This window comes from Myotis myotis, unplaced genomic scaffold (assembly GCF_014108235.1).
Source record: "Myotis myotis isolate mMyoMyo1 unplaced genomic scaffold, mMyoMyo1.p scaffold_m19_p_4, whole genome shotgun sequence".
NCBI lineage: Eukaryota > Metazoa > Chordata > Mammalia > Chiroptera > Vespertilionidae > Myotis > Myotis myotis.
In genome coordinates this window covers 60,730,353-60,751,686 of record NW_023416346.1, presented here as the reverse complement: position 1 = coordinate 60,751,686, position 21,334 = coordinate 60,730,353, and the positions used below count along the sequence as shown (strand labels likewise).

Below are 21,334 nucleotides of genomic sequence, written 5' to 3'. Positions count from 1 at the left end.
TCTCTCTCTCTCTCTCTCTCTCTCTCACACACACACACACACACACACACACACACACCTAAAGGGAGAATCTGCCTCTTAGATTGACTTTATCTTCCTGCCAACTTACACAGGGAACTCATTTTATTCAGAAGAGCAAGCTACACACTCTGAGAAGAAGTGCCCTTCATGCTCTGGAAATCAGATTTGGGAGTGAAAATAATCCAGGAAGCAGAGACTGCCAAGGCCAGTGCTGGTGGTAGTGAGTGAGAGCATCTTGTCACAGAACAGTGGACAGATGGGCCCCTGTGGGAGAAGCTTAAAACTGGCCACCCAGGCATCCAGAGACTTAATGGAGCATCCGAAGACTATGCACATCAAGGCAAGTGCTTAAGCATCCCACATGAAGAAACCCTGGTGCTAGTCCATGAACACAGTTCAAGGAGAATGCAAGCCTCACACTAAGCTCCTTGTCTACTTCAATTTCAAATGGTCTGCTCAAAACTCAAGACAACTGATCCTAACACCTGTATGTCTGTCAATCTGTCAAACTCTCACTCTGATTTTTTTACTTCTGAAAAGTAATTTTCTTCCTCCCCAAATGCTGAATTTAAAGGAAGTCTAAAAGAGCTCTTCCATTTTCAAAAGTAATTCCCAGGATCTACTCAATTCAGGAAGCCCTTATTGATTTGGGGGTTTTCAAGTGGGAGCTATCTCTTTCAGAAGCGTGTGCAACAGGCTCAGACAAAAAGCACCCAAACATTCCTGTTGTGATTCTGTTTTTCCAGCCACAGACATACAAAATGTGAAGGAGAAGAATAAGATGGGAGTAGGGTAGCTGTAACCTTCTATTTAATTTTTTAAAATCTGGAACAAATATGAAGTGTCTTACATTTGGGAGATATGTATCTGTTTTCTCTGGACTCTGTGTATTTTAAATATTACATAATTAAATGTTTTTCTAATTAAGTGAGATTCAAAAAGGAAAGCTAAATAGTGAGAATCCAAGGGAATAGTGAATTAGCCCACCTTCCAAAGGTTTTGTAAATCTTGCCAAGTGAGAAATCTCACTTTAAGCAAACAAGGTATGTGAAAATCCAGACTTACTTATAATGGAAATTAGTCAGGAGTTGATTATCCCCATTACACAAGGGCTCTTTCTTTTGCAAAAGAATCCACCACAGGGTTCCTATAAATATGGATTGCCACCAATATGGTTAACATGGGGGGTCTACTTTATAAAACAAACACTCAATTGCTGCACAGCTTTTCAGGAACACACTATGATTCAAGGATTCAACGTCCTCCTGTGGAACCCAATTTCTGTTATGTGACAGAAAACACTTTAAAGTTTCACCGGAGGAATGTCTGTCAAGCAAAATGGAGTCCAGTTGTGTGCCTGGGTGAGTCATTTGCCTTTTCTGTAATTCCATTTTCATGCTTATAAAGTGGGAATACTGGTCCGTTCTGATACCTTTTCCAGGAGTGCTATGAAGCGGTGTGGTCCTAGCCAATATTTTTAAGCAAAATGCTGAATAACAACAAATGAGGTTTCCAAATGGGAGCCCAAGTTCCTGGACCTGGCAAAGCTGTTCTTCAAAAAGCTTCGGTACTTTTCTCACCATTCCGTGGGGGGAACCTAGAGAGGCACTTGCAGCCTGGCTACACCCACTGGAAACAGAGTGACCCTCATCATACAGCCCACACAAAAACCACTCATAACTACACAACAGCCAAAGAGGAAATGTAACTTGAAGAGCATTTCCCTCTACAAACAACTGATCCTCTGGGACTTTCGCTTCAAGCCTCTCAATTGTTCGAAGTAAATGAGGCTCACATTAAAGGCCAGCCAGTCACACAGCAAGAAATCAAGCTCCTCTCAGTGGGGGAAAATGGCCGCTCCAGAGCCAGCCTCCTGCCTCTCACACACAGATCTCTTGTACAAATGACTTCATTTACTCACATCTGAGACACTTGATCCCTGCCAAGGTTGGCCTTCCCTAAGCCCTGGAAACTGAGATACACATGCAGAGGGTTCAACATCTGAAACTCCAGGAAGATGCCTCAGATCTACTGCAGTGCCATAATTGAAGGATTCCAGCTTTGCCAAGAGGTGACTTCATACTTTTTAGCCCCCTAATTCCTAACAAGTAGTACCCCAACCCCCTAGCTTCAGCCTCTGCACACAGTATACTAAAGTCACAGCAAAGACTAGGGCAAGGTTAGGGAGGCAAAAGTCTACAGGTCCTCTCACCTAATAAGTCTGACTGACAATCAGAGAAAAACCAGGTGCAGCCCCAGGGACCCAAAACAAGTGGTCCTCTGATAAGAGGAATTCCAAAGCCTCAGAGCCCTCTATGAAAAATGTCCTACCCCCAGTCCCCTAGGGAGAGAAATCTCAGGATCATTAGCAAGCCTCTGGCTGAGCTCAACTTTAGTGAAGGCGTATGGGGAGAGAGATGATCTCTAAGGTAACCAGTTAATTGCCAATAAGGAATGGTAATAATAAATTAGCAAATACTAATGTAAACTAACTAAGTTCTGTGGCAGTTGCATGGAGACGACAGGAGAACAGTTTATTCTGGAACACATCTTGCAAGCGGATTCCCACTGGGAAACACACTACCTGGGCTAGATTTCAAACTGGCTAATAAGGTACAATATAGGCAATGGGTGGCCCTAGAATGTCTTAGTAGAAGTAGAGTTATCAATTTTTAAAATTAAATGTATTGGGGTAACACTTGTTAGTAACATTATATAAATATCAGGTGTACAACTTTACAATACAACATCTCTATACTTCATTGTGTGCTCACCACCCAAAGTGTAAAAGAAAATTGGACTAAGCAGTTTTGAAAAGATGTTTTCCATTGCTTCTTTCTGCAGCCTGGGGATTACTTTTGACCCTTAGGGATAAAACTTAGATGGTTCCCAAAACCCTGTCAAAAAAGAGAAAGTAAAGTAAAAAATACTCACTGAAGTGTTTCTTAATTTTAATAGGAAGTAGTGCTTTGTGCAATTTTTTTTTTTTTTTTTTTTTTTTTTTGCTATCCAAGCCAGCCTCAACATACCCATTCATTTTCTAGTGATTTCTGAATCTGTCATCTTACAGGTTTGTGGCTGCTTTTCTAGTTTCTTAGTCTGGAGTTTCACTCAAATCACTGCAAATCCCTAACTTTAAAACTCTGTTTTTGGGACCAAGGCATACTGAGCTATATTTTTCTTCTTAGTTTCTTCAAAGCCTAATTGGTGCTTTAGTTTCATTACTTGCACTAAGATAACATGCATTGAGACTTTCGGTAAGATAATTGGAAGCATTCAATTTAGTCTGTCACATATATCCTTGTGCTGCAAACTCTCCCACTGCTACTACACTGCTATTTATGAAACTGTTTGGTGAGTGACCATAGCAGAGCATGCATATACCCTGAGAAAGTGTCATATCAAAGATGCTGCTGTTTGCTAGCAAATGGTAGAAAAACAGAAAGAGAGAACTCAAGATTCAGTTTGAAATCAAAATTTAAATCCCTATACACCTATGATTAGAATTCTGGAATCTCTTGTCCACTATCACTCTCTTAGTGCTGTCAATTTAGGAATATTTAACATTAGAAAACTAAAATTTAAAATGCCTCATCAAAAAGACTGGGTGTTTGAGTCATTTCACCCCTTATGAAGGCAGGAAAAGTTCCCACCCAGTCTCCATTACCAGTGGAAGAAATCAATTGCACTTTTTTCCCTCCAGCAATGACCACAGCCTGGTTGACAAAAAAGGGAAATGCAGGAATGCTGAAATACCAAGGAAGTTACACTTTCCAGTATCCAGAGGGGCCCAGTAGACACACTTCAGTCCCAGAGATTGAAATAAAAGTCGTTTGCCTTACTAAGAAGCCTCTAAAAAATTTGAATATTTTTAGAAAAATCTTAGCAAACTGACAAACCTACATTCTTCTCCATTCTTTTTTCAAACCTTCCTTTCCCTCTCTTCACCCTCCACACCACACACACACACACATTCAATTACACATATACTCAATCTATGGACCAAATAAACCAGAATGCCAATGAATCAATCCTCACCTTTCAATGTAAAATATTTAAGAGATACCTGAACATCACTAATTCTACAAAATTTCTGTCAACAGCAAAGACATCCTCCACTTTTCCTCCTCAAATTTGTGTACAAAACCACAAAATCCATATAACGTATTTCCTCACCATCATCAGGGGACTGATAAATAATGATATACAATCTGGGCAAGATTATCTCTGTAATACTAAAGGTTAACCTTCAGTTTTCCAGATTAATGCTCCATTCCCTTTACCTTACCTACCTAACGGCATTTAAAGTCACATTGTTGATTTCTAGAGCCAACAGTGCTCAGATGTGTCCACATTTGCACAATAATGCAAAAGATACGCCCAAATCAGCACCAAACTTTGAGAGCTCAACCATAAATCCACATATAAATTATGGCAGGTTTAGCATGGAAGGAGGAGAGTGGGAATACTAAGGAGCCTACAAAGTAGAAACACTTGTATTACTTGCAGCAAAATATAGTGGCTGTTCTTAGAACCCCAACTAGACTAAGAACTTTGTAAGGGAAGCATCTACATCTTATATTTATTTAGGATCCTCATGGTACCTGCCACACAACTGAGCACACAGTAGATACTCAAACAATGCTAATCAATTTGCTCTAATACCAAGGTTATAAACTTCAAAGTGTGATGGAGTCCTGTGAGGGAAATTCTGACGCCTCTAAACTGGTATTGCTAGTAAGCCCTGAAACTGTACTGCAGCTAATGAAGGGAACAGAATGGGTTTATCACAAGGTAGGTCCGCAGAGGAACCTAATATATATTGATCTTTGGTACCAATATGGAGAGTAAGAATGTAATATATGTTCAGGAAAGAGATGTTATCCTGAATTGAAATGATTTGTTTATTTGTCTGGTCTCCTGGTAAGCTCCCTGGGGTCAAAGATCAAGTGTTTTATTTTTATATCCTAGGCAAGTAGTACAGTGCCTGGCACATTATAAGTATATGCAATAAATGCTACTAAGTTGAGTAAACAAAAAGAATAGTTTAATGAAATAATAATGGTTTAATGAAAAAATAAGTGGCATAAGATCTAACACAGAGATTTCCATTGAATCTTATACATATCACATTGTAGTACTTATCACTCTGTGCTGTAATTACTTAATAAATATTTGTTTCTTAAATAAATAATTAATTAATGAAGAAAATGTAGGAAATACATCAGTGTATTACTATCCTAGGAAAGGCGAATATCCCATTTTAACCAATAGTAGCATTTATCACTCCGTACAAATCACCTATTTGTTTGCTCATCTCCCCCATTTGAATGTGCATTCCTTGATATCAGAGACCATCTTTTTTTATTTCTCAAACACTAGACCCTAGAGCAGACCCTTAAAGAGTACACACTCAAAAAATATTAGTTGAATGTATAAATCAAACATTCCTACTCTTCTATAGAGTTCACTGTAACTCAAGTATTCTACCTAATCCACATTGAGGGGCCTCTAGTATGAGAAGAAAAAGAGAAGTGTCATTTTCCTTATGTGGGACTTTGTGACATATGCAGATTAAATTGCCTGATTCATGCATGGCTGTATGTGGGTCTATCCCCTTTCAGAATGGGTTTGTCAGTTGAACTCCCCAGATGTTAGAAATATACACTTAACCCCACTGTGTCTAGTACACACTGTCTTGGCCCTGACTAGCCCTAGACACTAGATCTGTGGATTTTGCTAAATAAAGAGGACATCTGGCTTTGTAGTCAGGGTTAGGATCATAATTCAGAATTTCAATGGCTTTTCTAAATAATTGAAGCAATACTTTGCTTAATTCTGCCATAGGAGAATTTCAGAAAGAACACCAAGATCTTAGGTAAACCATGCAAACATTGTCATATGTCTCCTGCCCCTTCCAAGTATTTCATAGACATCTAGGCTCACACTCCTCTAGAGCCTTGAATTGATTGCATAAGTCAGTGGTGGGCAAACTCATTAGTCAACAAAGCCAAATATCAACAGTACAATGATTGAAATTTCTTTTGAGAGCCAAATTTTTTAAACTTAAACTATATAGGTAGGTACATTGTTATTAACTTAATTGAGGTACTCCTAAGGCTTAGGAAGAGCCACACTCAAGGGGCCAAAGAGCCGCATGTGGCTCACGAGCCACAGTTTGCTGACCACCGGCATAAGTAATCACCAAGCCCTCAGGATTCAATCATTTTGTCCATCTCCACAAGCAATAGCAGTCAGCACTTGAACCCACAACCTTTTACCTCTATTGCTTATATAGCCAATATTAATGCTCTAACCACTTTGTAGGTCTTACCTATATAGAACCAGCCTAAATTCCTCTTTGGTTACAAGTGCCTAGGGAGTCACACTTAGTTGTACAGACTATTGCAACAGTGATTTTCCAATTATTGTCCTATTCAAAAGACACCTATGTATCAGACCTTTTACATTGCACAATATCATATTTTCCTTGGACCAACCTTGCGTGGCAGATGTGCCCATTCTGTAGATGAAGAAACAGGTACTCAGAGGGATTCCATAGCAAGAGGTGTCCCCCAGATTCAAAATCATGGTCTATCTTATTCCACTCATAGCACTATCTCTCCCTCTCTATTCCTGAACACTTGGTGGTCCACAAGTAGTCCTCTAAAAAAGTCGATGGTCAAGTCCCTAGTACTATTCACTGACATTCACAATTGTAAATGAGCCTACCTAGCATAATACTGGATTTTCAATAAATCCTTATTTATAGATTTATAGATTGAAAGTATTGTTTTTCTTGCTATCAGAATATCATCAGTTTCTTATTAAAAAGAGTTATTTGGTCCCATTAATTCTGAGAAGAATTATTTTTCAGGAATCAAGAGAAGCAATTGATGCAAGTGGTCCTAAAACACTTTGCCTTTTGAAATTGATACAAATACTATGAGGCCATTTTATATGCATCATAACCTAGGTATGTCAGGCTGAATTATTTCTGAGGCAGGAAGGTGTCACTGAAACAGCATTCACCAGAGCTATAGAGCTCTGTGATCTAGTTCGTTGTCTCTCTCTCTCTCTCTCTCTCTCTCTCTCTCTCTCTCTCTCTCTCTCTCTCTCCCCTGCTGCTCTGTGAGTCTGAACAAATTCCATAGCATCACTCGATCTCCATTTCATCATTTACTGAAGGACAATGTAACAAGATACCTGATTGCGAGAATCAAAGGAGACAGTGGTTGAAAAGGTGCTTCATTAAATGTGGAAGTACTCTCCAAGTATGCAGTATTCCAAATATGCAGTATGGTCTTGCATTAGTGGCCTGGAAGAGGGCATATACCTCCCAGTGCATCAAATTTTCAGAGAGAGACTTAAGCAATTCATGGAAAAATAAAATCAACTTTAGAACTGTATTTATAGTTTTTTTACTCAGCCACACACCCACTATCATCCACATTTTCAGCCTACTACCCTGAGATATTTCCATAGATGGCAAACAATGGACCATATAGTGTTTTTTAAATAATGCTTCCATTTTAAAACATTCATTCTCAGTAAAGATAAACAGCTAATCCAAAAGCATAGTTAATTCCTAAAATTTTCATTATTAGTGACAGTTTCAAGCTCCTCATTTGTCAAACATCACCATAAGACCTACCAAGAAATGACAAAGTGGCCTTTTAAATTTTTTTGCTAGCCTTCTTTTTACCAGCCCATCCATATTTTTGGCAAAGCAAGCATGTGACCAAAGAAAAATAAAAATGGGGCTTTAGGAGGCTGAGTCACTCTCACCCTGGGAAATTGGGCTGAGCATTCCAGTGTTAATCCATCTTTAACACTACTTGTTGACTCTTTCTCTGCCACTTTAACTAGCTGGCAAGCATGCCGTATTTGAAACAGGTGGAGCAAACTCATATTATTCCAGGATATCAAACAGGGATTTCAAAGGTGCAGCCCCCTTGAGCTCCCACTCCCAAAACCCACCCCTACAAAGGCCCAATATGTTTTTACCCTTTTCCCCAAGAAGCACTGGTAGCAGACCTTGATTATGGAAATGGGCTTAGGCAGAAAAGTTCTTTCTACTCCTGCCAGCGAAGGTGCCAGTGTAGGGGCCTATGGGAAAAGCTTTGGGTAAACCTCACAGTGCCATTTAGATGCACTCACCTCAGGCAGAGGCACACCATTGATGATCAGGTCTGGCTGCTGGGGGCCCTGGCTGTTGAAAGAGTGATGATAGATGTGGTTGGCACTGGTATTGCGGGTATTCTGGTTCTCCACATTCAGGAAAGTGCTCTCAGAGCGGCGGCAGCCCAGGGGCAGTGTCTGCTGGTGGTAGTCGAAATAGTTGAGGGACGAGGTCAGGGAGGAGCAACTGACAACGTTCATCTTGTCTGTCTCCTCCACATCCCGGGGTACCAGGCGAATGTCATTCTTACTGATTTTTTTCTTCTTGCTTGATTTCTTTTGATGCCCATAGGAGTACTCAGCGATTCTATGTGACAGAAAAGGCAGGATGTATCGCTAACGCCCTCCCAAACCATGCATTGATTAATAAACATTAAGCACCCCAGAAGTTGCACCCCATCTCTTCTCCAGCTTCTTATTTGGGTGCATTACATCATCGGGTTTCTCCCTGTGCTCTTTACTTTGGAAAACAAGCTGAGGGCCATAAATTTTTCTTATTAAACTTAATAACTGCCCACTTCCCCCTCCCCCAACAAAAGTTTCTGTACTTTGGATTTGGAATTTTTTCATTGAGAGTGGCCATTTAGCAAGGATGGGGGGATGGGAAAGTCGAACCTATGGGAGAGAAAGCATGAAAATGCTCAAATCTGGAGCTTCCCTGGAACCCAAAGTAACTCCTGGGTGAAAGAAGAAGCAAGTTTTAATTAAACTGAAGAAGAGGTAGAAGGAAATAAAAAAGAACCCTCTTTCCAGTTCCTCCAGACATTTTCCATGTGGCCAAGACCCTCAATCAGGTTCCTCTATGATTGACCTGATGAGTTTTGGACTGGGATAGGAGAACAGACCCTGTGTTAACACATTCTTGGCTCCTCTCCTCCACACCCTCCTTCCCTCTGCCATAGCCCTGCTCCCCTCCCCACCCCACCTCTCGGGCAGAAATCTGATAGCCAAACCCATTTGAATGAGGGGAAATGCCTCTTTACCTCTTTCCCCTTAGGCTCACTTTCTCCTCAGCCTTTCTGTCTTGCTCCTCGCTAATGGGAGAAACCGAGATGCAATGCTGACACTTGCTGTTTTGTCCTTTTATAAAACAGCCCAGGAGACAAGTGATGGTTAAACAATTACTGCAAAGGAATTTAAAGGTTAGTGCATTCAGCATCCTTCTCCATTCAGGTGTACCTACAAGCAGCTGTGCTGCAACTGGAACATAAAGAGCTCAATTTAATTAACACTGACACAGACCCAGCAACGTGCACCAAAGACACCAAGCATTAAGACTTTTCAAAAGAAATACATTAAAATGCAGCGAAATTATCAAAGTCATTTATTATTTTGCACACAATGATTCAGCCTATTGTTGGAAATTCAATTTCTGGGCAATAATCAGCAAAACAATCGGGTTAATAAATAATACAGGTTGATCTTTACAAGGGAAAGACGGTGTCTGTATTTTCACTGGACAAAGCTAATTGTCTGAATACTAAAAGAGCCCAATTCAAGTAGCAATTGCAGATCATCTCACAAGTGTCATAAACGAGTGCATTTGAGGAGGAGGCTCTGCAGATGCTGAGAACAAGAAACCTCTGCCTAGTACATGGAAAGACAAGCTCTTCAACTTTTGTTTTCTAAAAAGTCTGAGCACACAGGGAGATGACATATCTCCAGAGGCAAATTCTTGCTCTGTCCCTGTGATCTTCCAAGAGCTTAGCAGTTGTGTTCCCCTCACCCTTTGGCTCAATGTTTAGGCTGGCTTGCAGTGATGGCAAGCTGATGCTACTGGGGCTTGGGAGCAGATAAAATCCCCAAGACCCCAGGATGAGGTTGATTTTCTTTTCTAATCTGTTCACAGTATCAATGGTAAGTTCTAATCATTTTGTTTACCCATGATAGGTACATAAGTTTGGCAATGCACTGTCCAATTATTCAGCTGAGGCATTCATTGGGCAGCCTTGTCTATATTGACCAATTATTTAATTAAACTGTACTTCATTAATCCCAAACCATCACAGGGAACAGAGCTCTTTACAAAATTCACATGTGGGTGAAGTTGGAGAGCACTAAGACTTTTTTTTTTCCAATTTAAATGCTCTCCTCCCTGTTTAATGATCTTCCTGGCAACCTCTAGGAAAGAACTCTCACTTCTAGTCATACATCACCAAGAGGTGGCAAAGCCTTCAATATCTTTATCACAAGCTGATTTCTTTTTCATCAAGGAAAGGGTCTTATGCATTTACTTTATGCTCAGGAAATGACTTTAAAAAGAGCCTCCTCTATCATTATTTCTATATTAATAACATTTTATAGACCCTGCATTTTTCTCCTATAAAAATCACCACTGACCCTTGCAGGTTTCAAAGGTAGAAGAGCAATATTAATTTCTATGTCTCCCATCTGAAATGACGGAGCTGAAGAAAAGTCACGGCCATTTCAGTAGTAACAGGATTAAAGCATTTATGAGGCATTGCAGCTGCTCTTTTGTGGCACCTGATTGATATTCATGTGTGGTTAGCATTTGTCTACTAACTTGTGTAACACAGAGAATAGTAAAAGGGAAACAATAATTGCATGGCTGTTACATATTCAGGGGACTCTAATTCACAGAAGTGTGCATTTCAGATCATGTAAAATACAAATCGGACCTATTTTGACTGATTAACATGCAAGCACAGATGGCACAAAAGACACACTGGGTGTGTAGGTGTGTTGAAAGCACACATACACCTTGGTTAGAAATAGCAGTATCATTCATTTTCAGAAAAGTAAACAAACTATTTTTTTCAACCGTTTCGATAAGACACTGCTGGAAAAAAATTACATGTATTATCCTAAATTGGATTCTATAAATACTTAGATTTGTTCTACCCAATTGTAAGGAAGGTCTTCAGCGAGGCACTCTAATGTGCTTATCACAAAATCTTTTTTAAAAAAACTGTATGTGTTATTCCAATTTCCACATTTCTCTTCTCTCTCTCTCTCTCTCTCTCTCTCTCTCTCTCTCTCTCTCTCTCTCACACACACACACACACACACACACATCCTGATCACACTTCAAAGGAGGCTGTAACATAATAGTCCATAGTGACATCCACTGGTAGGAAGCAGATCTTAATACAACAACCAGTCCACATTAGAGGAAAGCACCATCAACTCCAGAAGTTTGTTATTTTTTACAAAAACATCTGGGTGCAAAGTCCTGTCCCTCATTGGGATGTTTGGTCTGTACCCCACCAACCAACCGGATATTTGAAAACATACACATGACTACTAGACTTTCATTTTACATAACCAGATGTTTGGGGACTAGATACAAAACAAGCCAAGAAAACACTAAAAAACACTAATCACTTGCTTCCCCACCCATTCCTGTTGTCTCTTCTCCCCAACTCTCCATTTCCTACCTCAGATTTCCACTCACAGGCTTTCTTAACACTTTATCTCTACAAAGTGACAGGGCAGCTATCAGCACTCCCCCCTCCTTTCAGTACCTGTCCCCAAAACGCTGTGCCCCTGAAATAAAGTTATAGTACTTGGTGGTTCTGCTGAAAATCAGTCTCTCTCTCTCTCTCTCTCTCTCTCTCTCTCTCTCTCTCTCTCTCTCTCTCTCCCTCCCCACCCCGTTTTTTTTTCTGCCACAACTTCATGGAGACAGCTGTACAAATTTTAAAATGATAACTGATTTGCTGCTCATCATCATTACGTGACAGAATCCATTGAACAGTATATGATTATCTTCCAGCAAATTGTCAGATCAAAAGAATTGATCAAGGTGGACTGCCACAAACTCCCCCCTCCAAAAAGAAGAGCTGTAGGTACCACGCATGCATTTAAGTAGGAAACAAAGCACTGGGATTTTCACAAAGCAACACGGATACACCTTTTTCACCCAAGACAAAAAAGGAAAGAAAGAAAAGTTGGCTCTACCTGCAGTTGTAGGTCCGGATCTCTTTGTTGTCTCGCTTGCACTTGATCGCCACGAAGATCATAGTGACAAAGAGGATGCCGGCAATGGAGCCCAGGGCGATAATGAAAATCAGGGACAAGTTCACTGAGCCCATTGACTCTTGGGCGTCGAGAGCAGGGGACAGGTAGATTAGGATGAGCGCAGAGGCGGAGAGAGACGTCTTGCCATGGTCGTGAGCCACCACAATAAGTTCATAGGAAGCCTTGGAACTCTCGCTGAAGGTGCGGGTGGTTCTCACTTCACCATTGACCTGGTCTATTTCAAAGAAGCCGCGATCTCCCTCGGTCATGTCATAGGTGACCCGGCCGTTCTCGCCCTCATCATAATCGTCGGCTTTGACAACAGTCACCAGATAGCCTATGCCAGAGTTGCGGGGGATGTAGACTTCAGCAGTGCCATTGATCAGTGGCGGGGCTGTGATGACTGGGGTATTGTCATTGACGTCGAGGATGATGACCCTAACTGTGGCATTGCTCTGCAGGGAGGGCAGGCCACCGTCCTTGGCCAGCACCTTAAATTCGAATGCCTTGGTCTGCTCGTGGTTAAAGGATCGCAGCGCATAGATGTCGCCGGAGTTGGGGTTGATGGAGACATAGGTGAAGACAGGCATGTCCCGCACCTGAGACGGCACTATCTGGTAGGAGACACTACCATTGAGACCCAGGTCGGGGTCTCGGGCAGACACAGAGAGAAGATAGGCACCAGGTGTGTTGTTCTCCTGCACAATGACCTGGTAGTAGGGCTTGGAGAAGTGCGGGTGGTTGTCGTTCTCATCGGTGATGCGCACAGTAAAGGACTTGGCACTCTGCAACATGGGCACACCGCCGTCGCGCGCCTGGATCGTGAGGTTGTATTGATCATGTTGCTCACGGTCCAGCCGTCCGTCCACCAGGATAGTGGAGAAACTCTCATATTCTTGCAGCCGAAAGGGCACGTTGCCCAGCAAACGGCACTGCACGCGCCCATTGAGGCCGGAATCTCGATCAGACACCCTCACCAGTGCAATCACATAGCCTGGAGGGGCGCTCTCGCTCACCTCCACGAGCTCGCTGTTGACTGACAGCAGGTTGATGACCGGCGGGTTGTCATTGGTGTCCAGAACGCTGACAGTGACCTTGCAGTGTGCCGGGATAGAGTTGGGCCCCAGGTCCTTGGCCTGCACGTCCAGTTCGTACACATGGCCCTCTTCGTAGTCTAGGGCACCGGTGACCGTGACGAGGCCACTGTGTGGATCAATCTGGAAGAGCTCACGAGTGTGGTCATTGACGTAGCCATAGAAGGAGTAGACCACCTGGCCATTGGTGCCTTCATCTGGGTCGCTGGCGTTGAGGCGGATGACGGGAGTGTTTGGAGGTGAGTTTTCTGGCACACTCACTGAATAGGTGGACTCGCCAAACACCGGGTTATTGTCATTGGAGTCAGTCACCTTAATGCTGAGGCCAACAGTGCCCAGGTGCGGCGGGTCGCCGCCGTCGAGAGCAGTGATTCGAAAGCTGTAGTGCGACTGTGTCTCACGGTCCAGGCTCTTCTCCACTACGAGTTCAGCAAAGCGCGAGCCATCTCCGCGCGTCTTGATCTCCAGGCCGAACAGCTCATTAGGTGTGAGCTCGTAGGTCTGCACTCCGAAACTGCCAGAGTCCGGGTCGTAGGCGCTGTCCAGGGGGATGCGAGTACCCGGGCTGGCCGCCTCTGAGATCTCCAGCTCGATCTGTGCCGCGGGAAAGCTGGGTGCGTTGTCGTTCAGGTCCTTGATCTCCACCTTAATCACGCAGATCTCCATTGAACTGGACATTACCTCAAGTGAAATAATGCATTTGGGGCTCTGGCGGCACAGCAGATCTCGGTCGATCTTCTGCTTGGTGACCAGCAGGCCTGAGCTGGGGTTGATGTCCACCAGGTGCGGAGCCGAGTTGGACACCACACGGAAGGCGGAGGCCTGCCGTGGGTCCAGCGCGAAGCCCGCCTCGCGGGCGTCCTTGGCCACGTTGGCGATCACCGTCCCGGCGCGCTGCTCCTCTTCTACCGAGTACTTTAGGTTAATGAGGGCGGCTGCTTGCGTCCATAGTACGGCCAACAGCAGCAGCACCGGCAGCAGGAGTGACTCCATGGCTGCGCGGGGCTCTGCCTGGCCTCGCCTCTCCACACCCCTCCGAGGACGACGCCGCCGGCGCTCCAGCTTTCCGCTGACTTGGGCCGCCTGTTGCGCGCGCCCCGGGGCCCTGGAGGCCTCGGGAGGAGTCCCACCCAGGGCGGCCCGGCGGCGCGCGGGTGATACCCGCGCAGGCTCCAATGCTGAGGTTTCGGTGGACTCGGCTGGGGTTTGCGGGGGGTCCGGGGGCTCCAGGGGGCGGAGGGAGCACCGCGCGGCCCCGAGCCCCCACCCTCCAGCCCGGCTACTCAGTTTTCCCCCTTCAGAGTTAGCCGGGCGCGACTGGCCGCTACGGCGCAGGGCGGCGGGTCGGACCGTGTCTGAGTGGCCGGGTTGACGCGCGGCTGAGTCTGGGCCGCTCTTGCAGCGAAGGCGGGGAAGGTGGTGGGGATGCAGCGTCTCAGGCACTGCCCGGCCCGCCGCAGCGCACCGGCACGGGGACTGGGGAGCTCCTCGTCTGAGCACCTGGCATACGTCAGGACCTCTCCGCAGCGCTCCTGGCTCACTGCGGAGAGGGGAGCCGCCTGGAACGCGTCTTCTGGGGCCCGGGGGGGGGGGGGCACACTAGCCTTTTTGAGGCGGGCTGAGAATAAAGGGGGATCGCAGGTGGGCGTTTGAGTTTTGTCAAGAGCCGCAGGCGCCCAGGTATCTGGCTGAGCCGGATAGCAGTCCCAGTGTCAGCAAGGGAAGGTAGAGGGTAGAGAGGCAGCTGAGAGGAGAGCACGCTCCCCAGTGCAGAGGTTGGCGGAGGAAGGCTTGGGGGGCGCGTCAGTCCAGAATCAGAGGTGGATGCAGAGTTCCCACCACCAAGCAGTTGGACTGCGGGCGTTGCGTCTCGGATATCAAAGTTACTAACGCAACCCGAGCTTCCACGTCAAGTTTGTGGAAACCGGGCGTTGGCAATTTGTCAAAGAAAATCAAAGTCCCGGTCTTTCCAATTGCCCGATGGGGGCGGGGAATGGGGAGGAGGAGAGGGAAGCGACAACAGTACCGGCCAAGAGAGGCGGGGCCGCCGCTGCGGGTTACCGGGGGCTTCTCCTCCTCCCTGGGTCTGGGCAGGGGTGTCGCTCCAAGGGTCGCCGCCGCCGCCGCCGCCGCCGCCGCCGCCGCCGCCGCCGCCGCCTCCGCCGAAGGAAGCCCTCCTAGCTCAGTGGCATGTCGCTGGGGTTCGCCTCAGCATCTGCCAAGGTTGACGGTTTTGTAGCCGCCAAAGTTTACTTGCGGGAGAGTCTTGAATCCATCTTCCCGGAGAGGCGCTGGCCCCTCTGCGTTGGGCTCCCTCCTTCTCAGGCGCTCTTGCACTCGGAAGGTCTGTCTCGCTTTCTCTTCCTTTCTCAGGTGGTGTGTGAATGTGCGTGAATGTGCGAGGAGAGGGAGAGTGACTGTGTGGGGTGGGGAGTGTGAGTGTGGAGTGTGAGCAAGCAGGAGTGGGAGGTTTCGTATCTCAGATGAATCCGCTCAGCTGGAAAGCCGCGGAAAGCAATGCGCCACGAGCCCGCGCTGGGCTAGGGACACGGGTGCCAGTGCCCCCCGGGCCAGCCGGGCATGGTGTGCGGGAGCTTTGCTGCCGTCTGCGCCCACTAGTCTGTCTTCCCTACGCGCCCGCTGCCGCTGCTACTGCTGCTGCTCCTCCGGTTGCCGCAAACTACTGGCCAAGGAGTCTGGAGAGAGGCGGAGAGAGCCGGAGCTGCCGAGCTGGGCTACGCCAGGCTCTGACCAATCAGCGCACAGCCCAGCGGGCTCCGGAATTGGGGCGGGGCCATGGCGCGGGGCGGGGGGGGGGGGGGAGCGCTGGGCGGGGCCAGCCGGAAACTTCCACACTGAAAGGACCTAGTGGTATCCCAACCCGCAGAGCCCAGGCGGGAGTCGGGGGAGGCCTGGTGGGCCGGCCAGGTTGGGGCAAGAGGACAGGGTGGAGCGGGGCATGCTAGCGCTGCGGCCGAACCTTCCCAGGACCGGCACACCTCTCCTGAGTGTAGAAATTGCAGGAAAGATGAGGAGGATTTGATTCCCTGGGCGTCTTTATCTCCCTCACATATCTTCATATCTTGAATATCATATTTATATTTCTCTCTCTCCCTCCCCACTCCCCCTCTCTCCCTCCACCCCTCTGCCGTCTTCCTCCCTCCCTCTTTGTCTCAGCGTTCTGGGTTTGTCTGCTTCTCTATCTCCCTCTCCTTTCTTTCTCGGGTAGTGGAAGGAAAAAAAGAAAGGAGAAAGCTCCCTGGAGGTGGTCATTCATCCAGCTCTTGGCCGATAAGTCTTCACTTCAGCTGAGAATCACGGAAGCCATCCTCCCGGACCGTCAACCCCAGCCCTCCTTCCAGGGCAGATGCAGCACTTCCCCCACCCCAGTAGGACCCGTGGCCGGATTCGGTTCGCTCTGGACCGCTGCTTGTTAATCAGATGGGTTCCGCGGTGCGGGGACTGAGCCTCCAGGAGAGCTTGACTCATTTCCTTGCCCCTCACCCCACCCTGTTGGGGAATTTAGCTCCCTATAAATAAACTGTATGTTTGAGAAGAGCGGGTAGAGCCAACGCCGCCGCGCTACACCAGTCGAGCCCAGAGCCGGGTGGGAGCTGCGGGGCTGGCGCACAGTCTGCCTAGGTCGCCCGCAGCTGGAGTGGGCGCTGACGCGCGGGACGCCCCAGCCTTCCCACGGGGCCTCGGTCCCTGGGAGCTGCCAGCTCCGCTCCGGCGGTGTGGTGACGGCTAATGCAGGGTTTGCCAGAGCTGAGAAGCGAGAGGCTGGCGTGGCTAGGCTGACATAAAACTCCATTTGCTTTCCGGACCGAAGGAGCCCTGGGGACAGAGGGGGATTCCTCTCCACTTGGTTCTGAGGCTCTTAATTAAGGTCACTAGCGGGAAAAATAAAAATCCGCTTGAATAAGTTGTTCATTTGTTTGTTTCTTTAAAATCATAAATTGGTGGTGGAGGGGACCGGCTTCTGAATTCACAATTCTTAGAAGAGTAAACCTCCCTTCTGAGTGAGTCCTCTCATATATTTGAGTCTTCGGTAAGCACACTCACAATTAACCCAGCGACATTGTCCCGAGCCTGTGGGCTTAAAATGAGACTCATTTTGCCCTTAAAAAATTAAAGAAGAAAAGGCATTTAGTCACAATAGGTTTTCTCAAAACTGCCATCTTCTTTCAGAGAGCACCCCAGCTGCTAAAAAAAATAAATAAATAAAAAATAAAATAAAATAAAATAAAATTATCCGTCCAAGAGGAGCTAGTTTAGCAGCCTGTACCCTTACAGGGAGAGGGAAAAGACAGATTCTTCCTACTGAGAGAGAGTATCAGCAGTGAGTTTAAGACCCCTTGAAGGTTCAGCGGAGACCTAGGGAAGAGCTCAAGGTGCCTAATCCGCTTTCCGCGTGGAGAGCGTTTCACTCTTTTCCATTAGGATGCAATTCAGCCCAGAACATCACGGAGAAAAATCAAAGCATCTGCAATGAGTGTCATTTAATTTTGGTCATTTAGAGATGCGGAGGGACTAGCAGAGTTGTGGCTGGAGGGAGTCCCGTGCCCTGTCCAGTTTTCTGCAGACCCTGTTGGAAAAATGGGCAAGTAGTGGAGGAGAGTGACAACATGGCAGGCAGCAAGGGCGCACCTCGCGGACTCGGCAAAGAGAAGGGCTCCATTTGATTTATCACAGTTATTTACCTTTGATGTCAGCGAGTGGGAATGAAGTGCATTTTGGTCTAATTAAAAAGGCCTAAAAAGGCATTTGAAATGGGTTTGCTATCTGATCACGGGATGTGAGTCGGCGTTTGGCAGCTTTCTAAAATATTGCTTGAACTATTTAAACAAAACAATTAGCAGCATGCTAAAATGTTTGCATGCTATGCTTAGAGGCTTTTAGCTGTAAACTTTAAGGTGATCTGTTCCCCTTTAAGTTAAAAAAGGATGATGCTGCTTCCTTGTGGCAAGGCTGTCAGGAACCCGCTGATCAATAAAAGTAAACTGGCGCCTCCACGGCTTGATTGAGCGGGAGCAAAGAGTCTGAGAAGTAGTCTCGGCCATTAACAATCCCCCAGGTAACGAGAAATGGAAGAATTACTCAGGTAAAATGATTAACATTGCCGTGGCATCTGAAAAGATGCACACAAGATAAGAAGGCTGCGGACCTTTTACCTTGGGGAGTGCTAATAGAATGTCTATATTCTGCTGTCTTTTAAAGATAAATAGGAGAATTCAATTCATGTACAATGTCATTACCTTTGTAATTGCAATCACATTGTAAAGACATGTTCAGCATTTGCAAAGACAAACGCGCTCTTCGATAAAGAGATGGCAGCGGACTCCCTGCTTCTTGCTGGCTGTTCACATTCGAGTAGCCCCTGTTTTCCACGCAGAGCACCCCAAGAGCTTCCAACTATAACAAACCGCTTTTATAGAAACCAGGCATTGAGGGAGGCAGGGGCATGTGCCCCTGCTTCTCTTCTATACCACAGGCTCAGAGTGATCGTTATACCTCCCCTCTAAAAAACAGCTCTTCCATCCCCCCGGTCTATTTGTACTGATAATGCTAACACTCTTTGCTCTCAAAATGTTTTTTTTTTTTTCCTAATAGGCACACTTGATCATTATACTCCAAGAGCTATAATGCTATTGAGTAAACGAGTGGCTGAAAACACCTTCATGATCAGGAATTTGTTAATAAACTGAATAAAACTGTTCTGCATGTAGATAAAAAAAAAAAAGAAAAAGAAAGTTCTTAGTTTTAGCTTCCTTTTACTTCAATCCTGAAAGGAGCCCCGCCTCCTCAGCCTCTTTAGAGACACAAGAGGGACATCTAGTGACCATTCTCAGTATTTTTTATCCAACCTTTGCTGAGAAACATCAGGCCCTGGGTACCAGCTACAGTGCTTTGGTGCCTGGGCCAGCTCTCTGGGCCAAGGCAGCTCTTTGAGTCACTGAAGCCAGAATCAAAATTGGTAAGGAGATGTATTTTTTATCTTTAAAATTGTATTCATGCCACAGAAATAACATTGAATGGTAATAGAAGAAGACCAAAAATGATGGATAAGAGTAGGTTAAATAGTTTTGTTCAAAAAGGTTAAAATTGATGGTAGGAACTAGCAACTAACATACCAGAATATGAGAACTGTAGTACTGACAAGTTTAAGGAGGCTTATTTTTTTTTAAAATATATTTTATTGATTTTTACAGAGAGGAAGGGAGAGGGATAGAGAGTTAGAAACATCGATGAGAGAGAAACATCGATCAGCTGCCTCCTGCACACCCCCTACTGGAGATGTGCCCGCAACCAAGGTACATGCCCTTGACCGGAATCGAACCCGGGACCCTTGAGTCTGCAGGCCGACGCTCTAGCCACTGAGCCAAACTGGTTAGGGCCTTATTTTTTTATTTTAATTTATTTTTATTGTTTAAGTGTTACAAATAGTATTACATATGTCTCCTTTTCCCCCCATTGACCCCTCGCCCCACCTCCCTCACCCCCTGGTCTCCCTCATCCCCTCCCCCCTCCCCCGCCTCCCGCACATGCCCTCACCCCTCTAGTGTCTTTGTCCATTGGTTATGCTTGTGTGTTCTTCAAAAATGTTTCTTTCAAGCTCCGAAGAGATTAGCCTTCAAATAACTATTCTCTCTCTCCCCCCTCTATATCTCGCCCACCGCGTTCTGACACCCCACTCCTCTGCCCTTGCTACAGAAAAATGGATTATTTAGCTTGGCTTTTGTTGTATCTTGTGGGAATTCCACTCTATGTGACAAAATTGACCAGCTGCCTGATGAGGTTCTCTTAGAAAAGCTTGATTTAAAGAAATAACCAAAGTCAAACTTTTCCAGCCTGCATATATGATTTCCTTACTTAGGTTACAATTTCTAGAGTAGAGAAAATAAAAGAATGAAAATGGAGGAAACAGCTAAAACTTGAAAAGTGTCATTATTAAAGTCATCATCTCATTTAATCTTTACAATATCCCTAGGAGGTAAAGAAACTTTGCAGATGTGGAAGTCTACTTCAGAGCAGTTTAATGATTTGCCAAGATGATCTCATTACATAAAACTCAACCATTTCCCTTGTGAAATCAACAAGTGCTGGCTCTGTGCCCAGCATTGTGTTAGGAACTGGAAATCTCTTTTAAAAGACAGTCCTTGCCCTTATGAAGTTTTACTTTCAGTTGATTAATTTAATAGCAGTATATAATTTTGTATACTATAGATTTTGCTAGAGTAGGAACCAGGATGAAGTATACCATGTTGATAACTTCCTGAAATTCTGTTCCCTTCTACCCAAAGTGATTGCCCAATTTATAGTCCCCGCCCACACACACACACATGCACACACTCAGACATCACATGAAAAGGCATTAAAAGCAACAGCTAGGAATGTAGACCCGCTGAGCAGGGGTGGGGTGCAGTTTCCACCGTCCTGGATGCTGTTTCTGACCCTTCTGAAATACCAGGAAGACTAGGGAAAGGGGCCAAGAAAAGTCTTTGAGGTTCCTTGTACTTTTTCCTCTCTCTTCCTCATAACCCCCTCCCATTCCCAATCTGTGAAAGAGGATAACAGTGACAACCAGGGAGCTGTATCAGAAAAACAAAGAGTAGACAAAGTGTTCCTTCAGGACTAAAATTGTTCTTCGTGGCCCCGATGCTTTCCTTTTCCAAGAAAGACAAGAAAGGTAGGGGACAGTAGTGAAAAGAGACAGAACGCTATTAATCAGCCCAAGCTTTCCCATTTTGACAAGGTCCATATCCCTGAATAAATGATTCCCAAGCCTCCTCCAGGTTTATCTACTCTCTTTAGGAATGGCACTTCCCACAGGCCAAACCCCTGCTGCTGCAAAATTCATAACTGTCCCTAAATAAACACACATCATGGGGACCATTTAATTAGCAAAGACTAAACCAGCAGATACACTTCAATAAATGACACTGCTCTCTGACACCTTCTGCACTGCCCTGCAGTGACTGCCTGTGATGTTTGACAGCACCATTTGGGCTCTGGGTGTTATTGTCTTAACCTTTTCTTGTGAATTTCTCTCCAAA

General features: G+C 45.5%; 1 protein-coding gene across 3 annotated transcripts in view; it reads right to left on the bottom strand.

Annotated features, from left to right (window-relative positions):
* The window catches only part of PCDH19 (protocadherin 19), a 114,261-nt gene extending 98,321 nt beyond the window's left edge, over positions 1-15,940 (bottom strand). For 2 of the 3 annotated variants that reach the window (XM_036305547.1, XM_036305548.1), the window contains exons 1-2: positions 12,124-15,940; positions 8,182-8,509 (exon numbers count right to left, since the gene is read on the bottom strand). In XM_036305547.1, the coding sequence (XP_036161440.1) occupies positions 8,182-8,509; positions 12,124-14,270 (2,475 nt within the window). In that variant the 5' untranslated portion in view covers positions 14,271-15,940. Of the gene's footprint in view, positions 1-8,181; positions 8,510-9,185; positions 9,327-12,123 lie in introns of all 3 variants that reach the window. The other variant, XM_036305549.1, reaches the window with a different exon arrangement.
* Between the last annotated feature and the right edge of the window lie 5,394 nt (positions 15,941-21,334).